At 37.9% G+C, this 16,551-nt stretch overlaps 1 protein-coding gene across 4 annotated transcripts in view; it reads left to right on the top strand.

The window, feature by feature from the left end:
- Positions 1–16,551, top strand: part of PAK1 (p21 (RAC1) activated kinase 1) — a 122,679-nt gene that overhangs the window by 71,531 nt on the left and 34,597 nt on the right. For all 4 annotated transcript variants that reach the window (XM_031460423.2, XM_031460421.2, XM_031460422.2 and 1 more), the window contains exons 3-5: positions 7,118–7,218; positions 7,724–7,871; positions 11,445–11,482. In XM_031460423.2, the coding sequence (XP_031316283.1) occupies positions 7,118–7,218; positions 7,724–7,871; positions 11,445–11,482 (287 nt within the window). The remainder of the gene's footprint in view (positions 1–7,117; positions 7,219–7,723; positions 7,872–11,444; positions 11,483–16,551) is intronic.

Here is a 16,551-nt window from a genome sequence, read left to right as displayed (position 1 = left end):
AATACGCATCCCATCCAGACTTTTGGAGCCAGAATTTCCAGAGGGGTAGCTTTGGATCTTTAAAGAGATTTGGGAGATGAGAAAGAAGAGTTCTCTGTGGGCTGCGTTAATGGTTGAGATTTGAGCTGGCAATGGGTAGAATGTCTGTGGGCATTACCTAATGCTGACCTCCAGCATAGCCTCAGTGGGGGATGCATAAATGATGGGAAGAAGCTGTAATTGAGAGCATGTGATAGCTGCCGCTGAGTCGCAGAATTCCACGTGGGAAAGCCTGGTTACTGTGGTTAGGATCTGGAGCCTGTGGTTTATTCTAAGAAGTCCTGCAGCATTTACTTTGGAATCTTTTTCTGCCAGCATTTTCACAACAGACTAGATTTCTCCGAGCTTGGGAAAAGGTTAGCAAAGTTAATTTTAAAACTGGACTACGTCAGTGTTTATCTCTCCAAGTTTGGAGTGTTTTACTGCCTTGAACTCAGATTAGCTCAGCTGAATAAATGAGAGGGGCTTCTTAAAAATAAATCTTAAAAAAAAAAATAAGGTCAATGATTTGTGCTGAAACTTGGATGGCTTTACTGCAATGTGGGATTTTTGCAGTGTCAGCCTCATTTCCCATGCTACCAGAAAGCCAAATGGACGAGGCCAAAGATAGGGTTAAAGTTAGCATGGATGGGGTTGCAAGCTTCTTTTTCCACTTTATTTCCTCAAGCCCGTAATTTCTAGTTTCATGGAATTGGATGATTTGTTCTTTTTTTTTTTTTCCCTCAGCCACAGTTTCTCTGTCTTAATGAGTGGATTGGGAAATTGTACTCTGACGCTTTCTTTTATTAACAATAACTCATGTTTGTAAAGCTCTTTAGCTTTTACAAAGCACATGCATTTTCTTTACCCTGGTTAATCCTAAAATAATAACAACAATAATAATAATAAATAGTAATAACACAATAATAATAGCCATAAAATAGTAGCAGCAATACCCAAAGTACTATTTATTGAATGCCTGTTAGTTACCACATATTATATTAGGAGCTTTGATGTTTGTGAAATTTATTTTTTCAGGGAGGTAAATATTTCACTTTGTAGAAAGTAAGCTGAGGTTCATTGTGATTAAGTAACTTGCCCAAGGTCATCTAGTTAGGACTGGCTGAACTGGAATTGCATCTCTTCTCTATGATTCCAAGGAATGTTTCCACTGTATAGCACTGATACACTTGGGCTCAGAGAGTCAAGGACTTGCTCAAGGTCACATGCTACATAGTTGCAGTGCCTGGAGTCTGCATTTGAACCATTGTCTCTTGACTTCTGGACTGTGCTCTTTCAACCTTCTAAGTTCTCCCACACCATATAGTGTTTGAAGGTACTCATCCTTAAGATGTTCAGACAAATACCTTTAGCAGAACTGATTTGGTTAGTTCTTTTATCTTATTTTAAAACAAATTTCCATTTAATGACATCCATTCATGTTCACTTAGTCTGCAATGTGGGCAAGGCTCAGTGCCTGTAGAAGAAGCTGTGTTGGAGTTCAGGTGCTTGAGATTATCACTATTGATCATCCCTAGTTTATGACTTTTGGTAAATTCCTCTACTGTTCTTCACCTCAGTTTATCTTATCTGAATATGGGTACCTAAGAATATTTATCTCATAGAGTTGCTGAATGGATTATAAGACTAAAGTTGTGAATAGGTTATGCAAAATGTGGCCTTGTTAAGAGTTGGTAGTACTATTTTGGCTCTTTTTGCTTGCAGTCATTGTTTTCTTTTGGAATCTGTGATTAACACTTAAGAGTTGCTATGAGATTTACAAAATAACAGCTCTTAACTAGGTTTCTTCAGGATAGAATTAAAGAATGGTCCTGCAGTAAAATGCCTTTCTCTTTCTACATGTAGGCTGTATTTCTTGTTGGTTTAGACAGGGCTAATGGAAAGGCCAGTTTTGTGCACTGAAACCCAAGGACAAATTACCCAAAAGGTTCTCAAGAGTTATCTATACTGTCAGAAGCAGGATTCTAAGCCCTGGACATGGGCCTGGACGTGTGAAACAGATAATATATTTGAAGCTGAGGCCAAAAGGTAAGCCTCTTAAAAACTACTAATCTCAGATACTCTTTATCTCTTCATGTATTAAGTGATTTTGTTTCTCTGGGACTCTTTTCTATAGAGTACTTATTTTCTGAGGCACTCTCTTTCTGCATTTTCATTACTGAAGTTCCTTTTGTATTTGACATTCCATACCTATGGTGGTATATAGTATATTAATAACATATCATAGAAATAATATATAAAAATACAGTGAGATATATAACTATAAAATAAAAATCTAAATAAAAAATAAAAATAGCATGTGTTCTTCCCTACAATCTTTTAAGTGACTAGATCAGATGAAGTTTAGGAACAGAAAGCAATTCCAAAGCCCTGCAACATGTCCCGTGCATTCTAACTATGAGTAAGACAGATGGGCTTATGTCATAAATGACTGCTTAATTTGGGCCCTAGTAAACTCAACCCTTTCTCAAAGCAGCTGCTTCTGGAAGAGAAATTGCCAAGTATAAAAATAGCTTAAACCCTAGCAATTGGCATGTAGGCAAATGGTTCTCATTAAGATACTAAGGAAAGAACCTTTGGAATCAGATCTGGGTCCCAGTCCCAGCTCTTACTAGCTGTATGAACTTGAGAAAATTATTTGACTACTTTTTAGTTTCCTCATCTGTAAAATGACCGTAGTAATAATCTATCCCATAGGATTGCAAGAATTAAGGAAAACGATCTGTGTTACAGTATCTTGTACGTGGTAAGTTCTTCTTTAATGTTCTCTTTTCCTCATTATACCAAAGTGTGTTTTCTTGACTCAACTTGAAATTCTTTAGGGGAGGTAAAGTAGTATAAAGTGAAGGGCCTTAGCTCCGAAGCCACACCTTTTGAATCTCAGTTACTTGAATGACTGTAGGCAAGTCCATGCTTCAGTTTCCTAATCTTAAAGTAAAATTGTCTCAGGATTGTGGTGATTATATGAGATGATGTGCATGAAGAAATAGCTGTTAAAACTGTGGCATACTGTGTCAGGAAGAAATGTGGCTACAGAGTATTGAGAGTGCTGATCTTTCTGTTTTTATAGATTTCTGGAATTTAGGAGCCAAAAGGGCCCATAAGGTCATCTTGTTCATTCTCTCCATTGTTCAGATGAGAAAACTGAGAACCTGGGCTATATGATGTAGCAGAGCCAAAACTGGCCTGGATTCTAAACCTTCTTGTTTTTCCCCCCTATCTTGCCACCTTTCATCAGGGTTGTGTTGGGTCTATGGAGGCATGAGGACCTCAGAATATCTTTTGGCCAGTATACTGAGCTACCGCAGAGCAGGGTTTTAAAACAGGTTTGTTAAAGTCAGGTCAGAGGTAAAAATGAAATATTTATTCCTGCCCTGGAGTGAATTTGCATGTATTAGACAGATTCCTTAGACTCCTTGCCAGGTTGAGTTACGTGTCTGGTCCTTTGTTCCTTTCTTCACTTACTGTCTGAGCACCTGTTTTATGCCACGTTTTTGCCAGCTGTTGAGGATTCATGATAAGTTGGACATAGTCCCTGCACTTGGAACTCAGTCTGTTTGGGAAAGTAAACCCTTAAAATGGGCAATTACTGTAATGATGCCATGGGAACAGAGGAGAGGGTGAAGAACTGCCCAACCTAGAGATCAGTGAGGACTTCACAGAAGGGGATGACCTTTAAGCTGAGACCTGAAAAGGATAAATAAAAGGCTTTGGCGGGGAGGACATAGCTCAGTGGTAGAGTGCCTGCTTAGCATGTATGAGGTCCCGGGTTCAATCCCCAGTACCTCCATTAATAAATAAATAAATAAACCTAATTACTGCCCCTCAAATAAATTAAAAAGTTTAAAAAAATAAATAAAAGGCTTTGTTTGTTGAGGTGAGAAGGGAAGGAAAAGGGAACGGCAGGATTCAAAGATGAAGTAACGAGACAATGTGAAGGGTTGTGAAAGATTTCATTATGTTTGATGAACCATCACTAGTTGAGTGTATTGGGTATAGAGCGTATGAAATGTAAGTACAGGCATACCTTGGAGATATTGTGAGTTTTGGTTCCAGACTACCACAATAAAAAGAGTCACTTGAATTTTTTTATTTCTAAGCACAGATAGAAGTTATATTTATACTACACTAGTTGATTAAGTGTACAATAGCATTACATTTAAGTAAACAATGTACATACCTTAATTCAAAAATACTTTATTGCTAAAAATTGCTAACCATCATCTGGCAATGGTAGGTAGGCACAGACTATCAATTTGTAAAGAACACATACCTATGAAGTACAATGGCTCAAAGCACAATAAAGTGAGGTGTGCCTGTGGTGGGAGTTAAAGGAGAGAATACAAGTCTGTAGAACAGAGTTCTCAAACTCTTTTTTAAAAAATAAAGTATGTTTTTTTAGAGTGCTTTTAGGTTCACAGCAATATTGAGTGGAAAGTACACAGATTTCCTATAAATTTCCTGCCTTCACAATATGCACGACTTTCCCCATTATTAACATCCTATACCAGAGTGGTACATTTTTACAAATGATAAATCTACATCTACATATCATATTCACCTTAAGTCCATATGTTACATTAGAGTTCACTCTTGGTATTGTACATCTATGGATTGAACAAATTATATATAAAGACATATATCCACCATTGTAGTATCATACAGAAGAGTTTCACTACCCTAAAATTCTTCTGTGGTCGGCTAATTCATCCCTCCTCTCCCTTTAACCCTTGGCAACCACTGATCCTTATACTGTCTCCATAGTTTTGGCTTTTCCAGAATATCAGATAGTTGAAATCAAACAGTATGTAGATTTTTCAGATTGATTTCTTTCACTTAGTAATATGTATTTAAGGCACTTCATTATCTTTTCATGGCTTGATAACTCATTTCTTTTTAGTGCTGAATAATATTCCATTTTCTAGACATATCACAGTTTATTAATTCATTCACCTAAAGGACACTTTGGTTGTTTCCAAGTTTTGGCAGTCATGAATAAAGCTGATGCAAACATTCCCATGCAAGTTCTTGTGTGAACAAATTATCAGCTCTTTTGGATCAATAACAAAGGAGCACGATTGCTGGATTGTCTGGAAAGACTATGCTTAATTTTATGAGAAACTGCCAACCTGTCTTCCAAAGTGACTGTACCATTTTGCACTCGGATTACCAACGAATAGAAATGCTTGTTGCTTGGTATCCTTGTTAGTATTTGGTGGTGTCAGTTTTGGATTTTGGCCATTCTAATAAATGTGTAGTGAGATTTCATACAAAATTCTTAGCACATGCCTGGCATACATTAAGAGCTCAATAAAAGGAAGCTTTTTCAGTTACTCTCTGAAACCAGACTCCAAATGATACGTAGGGAGTTCCTTGGAAGTTTAGACCACATGGCCCTGTCTTATACTTCTCTAGGACATTAAAGGAGGAGGAACCCTGGCTGGAGGAAGAGGAGGGTTTCTGTAGATGTTTAAAATCTTGGCTCTGTAGGTCCCCATCTAGGGAGAAAGATGTCTGGCTGAGCCTTGGAAGGTTTCATCTGGGTTGCACTTGCAGATGCCTGTTGAGGTCTAGCTAATAGCAAGAACCTGAAGCTCTTTTTAGTTAGAAGAGGGTTATATTAGTTTGGTAGAGCTGTTGTAACCAAGTACCACAAATTAGGGGGCTTAAACAACAGAATTTTAATGTTTCAGTTCTGGAGGCTAGAAATCCAAGATCAAGGTGTTTGTGGGGTTGGTTCCTTCTGAGAGCTGTGAGAAAAAATCTGTTCCATGCCTCTTCCCTAGCTTCTGGTGATTTTCAGTCAATCTTTGTGTTGTTGGCTTGAAGAAGCATTACTCTCTTCTCTCCCTTTACTTTCACTTGGTGTTCTCTTTGTGTGCATCTGTCTCTAGCTGGATTCATCTGGATTGGGTCCCAGTGACCTACTCATTTTAGCTAGTTATATCTGCAGTGGCCCTGTTTCCAAATAAGGTCACATTCTGAGGTACTGGGAGTTAGGATATGTAGATTTGCGGGGAACACAAGGGTACTTCGGCACTATAACTCCTTAATTAAATATTGAAACTTTTCCTGTCAGATCAGCAGGAACTTAGTGAACACCTACTTAATGCAAGTCCCTTGTTGACTACAAGTATTTGGACTTAATGATTCTTTAAGGTCCTAGCCTAGGGAAGCAGCATAGTATAGTGGTTTAGAGCGCAGGGCCTGGGCCATACTGCCTGGGCTTGGGTCTGACTACTGCCAGTTGGTAACCATGTGATCGTGGGCAAATAACTTAATCTCTTTTCTTCAGTTTATCTGCAAAATAAGGATGATAGTACCTAGCTGAAAGGGTTGCTGTGAGGCTAAAGTGAATATTAATACATGTAAAGAACTTGAATTAATAAAGGATATACTGTACAGCACAAGGAATATAATCAATATTTTATACTAATGTTAAATGGAGTATAATCTGTAAAATATTGAATTACTGTGTTGTTCACCTGAAACTAATGTAATATTGTTAATCAACTATACTTTAATAGGAAAAAAAAAAAGAAACTTGAATCATTACCTGGTAAGTGCTTGATAAAATATTGGCTATTAATATTATTAAAACAACTTCCAAATCTAAAATTCTTTAAAGTAGAGAACCTTAAAGTGACCCATAATCAAGGACCAAAAATGTGGATGTAGGTTATAGAAGCTTGTAAAATATAAGGTGTCTGGGCTGGAAGGGTCTTTAGAGACCACATACTTGAATCTCCTCATTTTGTAGATAGGAAACCAGGGTCCAGAAAAGGGCAGTGACTTGCCCTAGATTAGTGGACTCATTAATGGTAGAACCAGGACTATTAACTTTGATGAATGTTCTTTCTGCAACTCTCTTACTTCAGTTTGGTGAAAAATTAGGGCTTTAATCATGCATTGAGTGTCTATTCCAATTGAGGTCTGGCATCAAGCTATATAAGTACACATGTGAAGTAGCCAGTCCTTTGCCTCTAAAGGAGCCTAGAGCTCAACAAAGAGCTAAATAAGCCTAAAAATGTAATAATGTCCTCATTTAAAAATTTCACTTTCCCTGTTTCTCTTGCAGCAAATAAAAAGAAGGAGAAGGAACGGCCAGAGATTTCGCTTCCTTCAGATTTTGAGCACACAATTCATGTTGGTTTTGATGCTGTCACAGGCGAGTTTACAGTAAGTCCTGGCTCATAGGAAGACCTTTGGGCTTTCAGAGTTCTGGCTATGCACTGTTAGATTCAATTCTTTCTAGTCTTCCTGATGCCTTTGTCTTTGCCCGAGACCCTCATTACTATCTTCTGATATTCTTGAGAGGGACTCTTGCCTCACCTCCAGCATTGTACCAGAAGAGACTTTGGATCTCCATTCCTTAAGTAGACCTCAGTTAAGTAGCCCCTTGGCCACAGGCTCTGTGCTGAGCATCGATGATCTGGAGACAATTCAGACAAGGTTCCTGCTGTAAAGGAGGAAGAGCCTGGTGAAGGAGCAAACATCTCAAGAAATGACTGATACAGTAAGATAGGAATTATGAGAGAGGCTTGTGTGGAGCTCTGCGGGTGGAGAGAGAAAGGAATGACTAAACTCATCTTTAGCTGCTACCAGTTATCAGAGTCAATTCTGAGTTTGCTCCAGAGTCCCCATGTCTGTGCCTTGCTGACTGCCTTGCATGTCTCTCTTGTAGGGGATGCCGGAGCAGTGGGCCCGCTTGCTTCAGACATCAAATATCACTAAGTCGGAGCAGAAGAAAAACCCGCAGGCTGTTCTGGATGTACTGGAATTTTATAATTCGAAGAAGACCTCCAACAGCCAGAAGTATATGAGTTTTACAGGTATGGGGATTGTGTCCAGGACAGTCTGGGGGAAAAATGGTTTTCATCTGGGTAGAAAAGCTCCATGTGCCTATTGATGTGGGGTGAAGGAAGAAAGTATTGGAAAGAGTGGAGATGGCACTTACATTAAGTTGGAATTTTGAAATTTGAGAGCCAAGATGATAGGTTTTTGCATCAGTCTTGGGTCTTTACTCTGAAACTGCATAGTTTTTAAAAGTAGTGATATTATAGATAAAGAACCCAGACTTTTGCTAGAACACCTAGATTCTGACACTCACTCACTAGATTCTAACAGTCACTTCATTTCTTTGAGCTTCAAAATGAGAATAATAATTCTCACCTTGAGAGGCTGTAGTGAGTGCATAAATGAGCTCACTGATGTAAAAGTTCTTTCTAGGTTGTAAAACAGCACGAAGAAAATGTAGCCATCGTTATCATCATGTTTTTAATATCAATAAGTTACGTGGTAACACATTTAGTAGGCAAGCCCAATTTCTTCCTCAAGGAACTAATTTTTGTCAGTCAAATGAAAAACAGGCCAGTAATAATAAATATTTTTTAGATGTGCTCTCTCTATATATACAAGACTATGTTTCTCAGAATGTTTTTAATAGCAGAATTGAGATTAGAATGCAGGTCTCCTAATTCCTAGACCAGTACCTTTTGAGTTTACCACTTGCATCTAGTAACTCTACTTGGAGCACCTCCTTCCATAGGAGAGGTTTTTCCTTTCTTAGGTAAGTTATAGGAAGGCCTGCATTTCTGGAAACTTGTCTTTTATATGGCATCTTAGAATGTTAGGGCAAGGATCCTTACTGTATACCAGTTCCAGTTCCCCTTTGTTTTACAGACATTAGAGCCCCAAATGCCTTTCTAATGTAGCTAAATTAGTGGTCTCTTTAACCACTGGTCTTAGCTGAGTCCATTGCCGTTTCCGGTGTTCAAGCTGTCTCTTTCAAAGAGCAGTATTGTTGGGGAAGGTGAGGACCAGGATGAAGTAGCTAATGTTGAAGGATGCTTTCCCCAGCAAGTATCTGGCTCATAGCAAAAGGCACAGATGGTGAGGATGACAGACTGCAGCTTTGCTCATGCGGCACGGTGGTGCCCAGGAGAGGGTCATGCATGTTCCTAATGTATTTTCATCTTCATATCTGGCCCGCTGAGTCTGTCTCACTTCTTCTGTTCAGGGACTGGCTCATTCCAAGGTGATACTGGAGATGAGGCGTGCTGCGTAGAAAGATTTTCTAGTCAGGAGATTAGGGCTTGGATTTTAAAGAGTTGGTTTTGGAGACATCAGATTAGAAGCTGGCTTTGGAAGCTCAGCAACAGTCTTTGGAAGAATCTTTTTTTTAATGTGTATGTGTATAGATGTGTACAAGTGCCGTGCAGGTATATGGAAGCATAGCTATGTGGGTTTGCATATGTTAGGAATTAAAGTCCACTTTAGTAGTAATCAGTGAATATGGGTATAGACATACACATTCAGGTAACTGTGTTATGTTCATCTGTGCATGCGTAAGTGAATAACATTCAGTGTATATGTATAGAATGTATAGATATGTATCCCGTCAGCTACTTCTGTTTGTGTAAACTTGTGAAAACGTGTGTATATGTGCATGTACACACACGTGAGGGATTTTTAGTTTCCTAGAAGTTGAAGATCAGGACCAACTGCAGGCAAAATTGTGTATTAGCGCAGTTTATTTTTAATGTCCTATCTCTTCTTTTCCTGTTTCTCTTCTTCTTTTGCTATTACTAACACTACTTCAATTTGTGTATACTTGCACATGAATTATCTCATTTGATTCTCATCATGGCCATAGGTTGGCAGCACAAGGACTATTTATCCCCATTTTACAGACTCAAATAAATTAATTAGGCTCAAGGAAAGTAAATGACTTACTCAGAGTGACTCAGCATATCAGTTGAGTAATATACTAGTGACGGAAGTGTGTTTTCAACTGGACCTTTAAACCGTTTGCTATCTATAACCCAAGCACAATCCTCTATGCCAATTTTTGGTGAAGTTTCCCATTTTTATCAGCACTTTATTTTCTCTACCAGTTAGTACTTAATGTGATAAACAAAACCTCAACTAGATTGACAACCCTAGGTCCTGGGTTTTAGCCTTATTTTGCCACTGATTTATGTAACCTTGAGCCAGTTTCATTTCCTCTGAATCTTTATTTATTTGTAAAGTGAAGGGATTAAAAGTACTTTTGCCCTGTCATTCTATAATATTCTATAGTATATAGAAATCCCATTTAAAAGGAGCAACCTTACTTATTTTTTATATGGTGGAGATACATTTATTACCAGAATACCCAGTCCTCAAAAACACTAGCAGTGCATAAGGTTGGGGGTGGTGCAAGAAGGCACAGTATTGCACTTAATATAGAATGTTCTTTTGGACAAGAAAAACAAGTGAATTATGTTTAAACTATATGCTGAAGTAATTTCTTCAGGATGCAGCTGGCTAGTCAGAGTTTGTTTTAAGAGCATCTTGTCACAGCTTATGGGTTCATGATTTGTCACAGTACCAAAGAAGCTTTCATATATGATGGAATTGAGATCTTGGGCGTTCTCTGGGCTTGGTTCTTGGTGAGGGAGATGTTGGATTTGATAGACTGTTTCTTCTCCTTAATTCCATTAGTAGTGAACTGGGGAAGTCAGTTTCTTTTCAGACCTTTAGAAATTAAGAGTAATACCAAACACAATACTTGGTCTTTAAACTTATTTTCTTGCTAAGATATTCATTGGATCTGTGTTTCATATTTCATCAAATCTATGATATCACTGAGTGTAAGATGCACCATTATTTTATATGCCATTAAAGAAAAAAGAAGTTGCCAATTAAACTATGAAATACCTTTGATTGTAGGACCCAGCTTTGTTTCAAAGATGTTAATGTGAAAAAAATGTGCATCTCAGAATCAGTAAAATATGGTAATTATCTGACTAAGGAAGCTTGGATCTATTCTTAGAAATAAGATCCTACTTTTAATTATACTTGACATGACTAACACATCTTTTCCTCAGCCTTAGTCTTCCTATCCCTGTGGGGAATAGGCATGGATATAGGAGGATCCTTTCTAAAAGCTGAAGCCACAGGCTGGTCATAATTTGTTATGCATGTCTCAGGATGAAGACAGCCATGAATTCTTTCCCTTTCTCTTAGAATGCAGTAAATTTCCCTGACCATTAAACCCTGATGATGATATAGTTGATGTGGATATAGTTCTAGCATAGTATTTAGAATTAGATCAGGATTCAAATCTTCATTCCTAGTAATCTATATGTTAAGTAGTTTGTGGTCAGTTTACTTAACTTCTCTGAACCTCAGTTTCTAAATCTATAAAAGTAGACATAATAGTAGTACTCAAAGCTGTAGTGAGGATTCAAGGAGGTATTGTGTATAATGTGCTTAGCATGGTGTTAGACCTATAGTACCAATAACACTGCTAATGTTATTCTCTGAGCCTAGAAAGTGCTTGACTGAACAGGCTTCCTTACCTCTCAAGTTAGGATTAACTGTAATTGTTTACTAAGTCCCTTGTCTTTTTTCTTTTGCAGATAAATCAGCTGAGGATTATAGTTCTTCTAACACTTTGGTAAGTCTTTATTTCCTCTATTCTAATATGGGCAGGTATGGTGGTTAGGGATCAAGTCAGTGTGGTAAATGCAGAGCCTGGGCTGGGAGACACTCATCTTGGTCACTCCCAACCCCAGGCCTCAGAGTAGAGGACTTGGACTTAATAAACAGTAGGTATCCCTTCCACCTTTAATTTACTAATGATCTAGAAGTCCTAACCTTGGAACCAGAAGAATTGGCTACCAGGCTTCACTTTTCATTTGTGACTTAGAGCCTTAGGAAATCCAGTTTTTCTTTCTGAGATTCAGTTTTTTTCATCAATAAAATGAGGGTGATATGCTTTGCCTTACCTGGACACATCTTCAAATACCTGAATTTAGAAGAGAATTCTCTCATTTTTGTTAGGAGGATCTACAAAACCAGAATTAGGACTGATTTTGAAGGGAGCAGATTTTATTCACTTAGGGTCAATTCATTCTGTCCTCTGATGTTGTAGTGAATGCCCTGTCACTTGAAGGGAAGTTTAGGAATCATTAATGAATTAGCTGGAAAGTAAAACTAGATGACCTTGAAGTTCCCTCTGCCCTTCATAACTTAAAAATTCTGTTTTCCAGAGCAGATTATGAGATGAGGTGTTGATGTATTTGAAAGTGTTATAACCAGCAAAATGTTATTTATTTAATAGAATATTGCTATTCTTTACACCCGGTGTTGTCTCTTGTGCAAAGGTTGTCATTTCATATTGATTTACCAAAAGTTTACAAATCTCTGACTGGTGTGAGGTGATACCTCATTGTAGTTTTGATTTGCATTTCTCTGATAATTAGTGATATTGAGCATTTTTTCATGTGCTTTTTGATCATTTGTATGTCTTCCTTGGAGAATTGCTTGTTTAGGTCTTCTGCCCATTTTTGGATTGGGTTGTTTATTTTTTTCTTATTGAGTCGTATGAGCTGCTTATATATTCTGGAGATCAAGCCTTTGTCGGTTTCACTTGCAAAAATTTTCTCCCATTCCGTAGGTTGTCTTCTTGTTTTACTTATGGTTTCCTTTGCTGTGCAGAGGAAGTTTCATTAGGTCCCATTTGTTTATTCTTGCTTTTATTTCTACTAGGAGAAAATTTTTGAAATGTATGTCAGATAATGTTTTGCCTATGTTTTCCTAGGAGGTTTATTGTATCTTGTCTTATGTTTAAGTCTTTGATCCATTTTGAGTTGATTTTTGTATATGGTGTAAGGGAGTGTTCTAGCTTCATTGTTTTACATGCTGCTGTCCAGTTTTCCCAACACCATTTGCTGAAGAGACTGTCTTTATTCCATTGTATATTCTTGCCTCCTTTGTCGTAGATTAGTTGACCAAAAGTTTGTGGGTTCATTTCTGGGCTCTCTATTCTGTTCCATTGGTCTATATGTCTGTTTTTGTACCAATACCATGCTGTCTTGATGACTGTAGCTCTATAGTATTGTCTGAAGTCTGGGAGAGTTATTCCTCCAGCCTCTTTCTTTCTCTTCAGTAATGCTTTGGCAATTCTAGGTCTTTGATGGTTCCATATAAATTTTATTATGATTTGTTCTAGTTCTGTGAAATATGTCTAAAAAACAAACAAACAAACAAACAAAAACAAAGTGTAAATACAGGACAGAAATAGACTCATAGACAGAGAATGCAGACTTTTGGTTGCCAGGGGGCGGAGGGTGGGAAGGGATAGACTGGGATTTCAAAATTGTAGAATAGATAAACAAGATTATACTGTATAGCACAGGGAAATATACACAAAACATTATGGTAGCTCACAGAGAAAAAAATATGACAATGAGTGTGTATATGTCCATGTATGACTGAAAAATTGTGCGGAACACTGGAATTTGACACAACATTGTAAAATGATTATAAATCAATAAAAAATGTTAAAAAAAAATTTACAAAGCTCCTCCTCTATGCCAGGTCCTGTGTGGAGAAGTGGCAGTATAGGGTTGAACAGACCTTGTCCCATCTCCTAAGAATCTCCCAGTCTTGTGAGCGACGTGAAGGCACAGTTACAATACAGCATGCTAAAACTTCATGAGGCCAGTGGCTATGTCTGACTGGTTAATTGCTGGATCCATGGCATCTGACAAGTAACCATTTACTGAATGAAAGGTTGGATATAAAAAGACAGTTTCTTGATGATAGAGTCTGAGCTGAATGAGTTAGTTATCTTGGGGAAGAATTAAGAAGAGACAAGGGTGTTCCAGACAGAGAGTAAATAGCACATGCCAAGGCAAGGAGGTTCAAGAGATGTGCTTGTACGGGAACTGCAAGTGGTTTGTTATGATTGGAATGTGAAGTGTGAAGGGACTAGAGGTGGGTGATGAGGAGTGTAGGCAGGTCAGATCATGTAGGAGTTTTTACTTTATCTTAAAGGTAATGAGAAGCTATTGAAGAATTTTCGGTGGGGGAGTTGTACATTTTAACACAATGCTGAGTCACCATCCAGATACTTTGAATCATGCTTCCAGCAGTGAGGATTGGTTTACTCTGAGTCATTTATACCCTTATCAATTATAAAAACTGTTCATATGTCCAGTACCTTGTAGCATAGTAAGTCCTTTCTTATTCACTATCTCTTTTAATCTTCACCAGAGTTTAGTGAGGTGGTTTATTATCTTTGAGATGGTAAAACTGAAATTGAGAAGGGTTAATAACAATATATCTGATTCCCAGTCTGCATTACTTTCCCGATACATTCTTTCATCAAATGCAAGAGATGTAATGAAAAGATGGGGAAGAATTTGCAAATGTTAAGCTCTTTGGGAGTTTCTCCCCCTTATTCAACTGTAAATTATTGAAGAAGGGGCCTGAACAAAGCTGAGCTGTGCCTTGTGGCTCAAATGCCTTTATGCTTTTATAGGAGGAGTAACAGCTGTTATTTATTGAGTAGCTGATATGTGCCAGGCACTGTGCTGATAATTTTATATGTGTTAGCATAATTAGTCCTCACGGTTATCTTGTGAAGAAGTATTATCCTCCACACTTTGCAGGTAAGGAAACAGACTTTCCTAAAGACTCGTAATTGCTCTTATGGGAGAACCAGATTAGGGTCTTCTGAGTCCCAGGCCAAGATTCTTTCCACTGTGGCAGGAAGCTGAGAAAGAAGAAGGCAGAAAGGTCTTATAAAGGAGACTGCAGGAAAGCCTTAGGTCTGTTGTTTGTTAGTGAGGATGAGGAGCCCTGGGGCTTACGCCATATGGCAGAGGGGATAACACCTGCTTGGTAAAAACCTGTACTGGTTTAGTATCTACAGTTAAAACCACTCAGGCTGTCAAGGACATTTTCTCCCCCAATTGAGAATATTGTCCCTGTGGCTCAATCCTCTTTGTTTCCTTACTAGTTTTACATGAGGCAGGGTGCAGATCTATAGTTTGTATTTTCGTAACATGGCATTGTTATCCTTATTGGTTTCCCACAGATCATTCCACTGGATTTATGAAATAATTGGATGGAATTGTTGTCTTAACACAGGTTAAGAAATTGAGACTCAGATTAAGTGACTTGCTCCTTACCCTTCAATGAGTTACTAGTAGAGACCAATACAAAATTCAGTTTTCCTGAGCATTCAATTATTCATTCAGACCATAAATATTTACTTAGCACCTACTTTGTGCCCACATATTGGTGATTGGTATACACTATCTTAGCCCTTGAGAAAAAATTAACAGAATAGAGGGATAAAGGCTGCAGGAGATGTACATGAATAATGTACAATGGGTGTCATATGTGATAGAATGATTTATTCTGTTTAGTAGTACAAGGAAGTTTGCACAAGGTTGTTGGACCCTAATATTTTGTTCACTTAGTAAACATGATCTTTTAGATTTCTTCTAGTTCTAAAATTCTTTTATTTGTGGCTCATTGGTCTGAGATCTGGCTCTCAGATTGAATAGCACTTTAGTGCCTGAATTCTTATTTATCAAGTGAACACCTACTATGTGATAGACTCTGCATTCCAGAGAGTCAAGAACTTGTAAGGTATTTGCTCTTGATCTCACACTTTAGTAAACAATCAGAACATGTAAACAAGAATTTATAATACAGCATTAGGTAAACACAAGTAATGATACCAGCCAGGGAAAAGGGCAGTGCTTTCTTGTGTGAGGTGGCATGAGCAAAAGCCAGGTTGTTAAGGATCCATCATGTTAGGTCAAAGAATTTGGATTTCATCCTTGAGCTAAGGAAGTATTTTAATAGGATGTATTTTAAATGATATAGTTGGAGATGTATTTTACTCTAAACTGCCATATTAGAAAGATTCTTTTGGAAGTTGGGTCACTGTAGTTGGATGTATTTGTGTGTCTGTCTCTCTTGCTATGCTGAATTTCTTAATTTCAGAAATGTTGTTTTAAAGAATACATTCAAAATTGTGCTCCAAAACAAAAACAGAACATAAATGAACCATTGTCAGGGATTCATGAAAGATAGAAAGCAGATAAGATCAGATTGATCAGATCAGCAGAAACCACAGCTTAATGTATATGGAAGAGAAAAATCCTAGGAAGACAAGAGTAGCTCCAGAGAAGGTGGTTTGAGAGAATATATATAAAAAGCAGGAGGGAGTCCTGGATCATTTTCAACAATAAATTAATTAAAATTCTGTATTTGGAACAGCAGGGGCAGTCTCCATGTTACAGTGAGCAAAAGGTACTGGAATTTTTTATTCTAAACTTAAACCAGATACTTTTCTAATGAATGTGAACTTCCTACTTGAGGAGAATGCCTGGTGTGGGTATAGGGATCTGAGAGATGAGCAGAGCAGAACCTGAGCTAACTATAGACCTTTACGACAGGCATGAATAGAGGAAAAAGGAAAAATAGCTCTGCAGTGGAAGAAAATGCATTAATTTCTCCATCCCAAGGATAATTTTTTTTATGCTTTAGATAATTGTAAGAAGAGGAATCTCTACGCTACATGCTCTTCCATACCAACACACACCAAGTGATGCTTGCCAGTAACCGCATCTGCATAATTCACATACAGATTGCATCAGGCCTCCCATTCAGAGGAGGGGACAGCAGAGAAATGGACTTACACAACTGCAGAGGAAACTCATG

Source organism: Camelus dromedarius, chromosome 12 (genome assembly GCF_036321535.1).
Source record: "Camelus dromedarius isolate mCamDro1 chromosome 12, mCamDro1.pat, whole genome shotgun sequence".
NCBI lineage: Eukaryota > Metazoa > Chordata > Mammalia > Artiodactyla > Camelidae > Camelus > Camelus dromedarius.
This window is presented reverse-complemented; position numbering and strand designations above follow the sequence as displayed.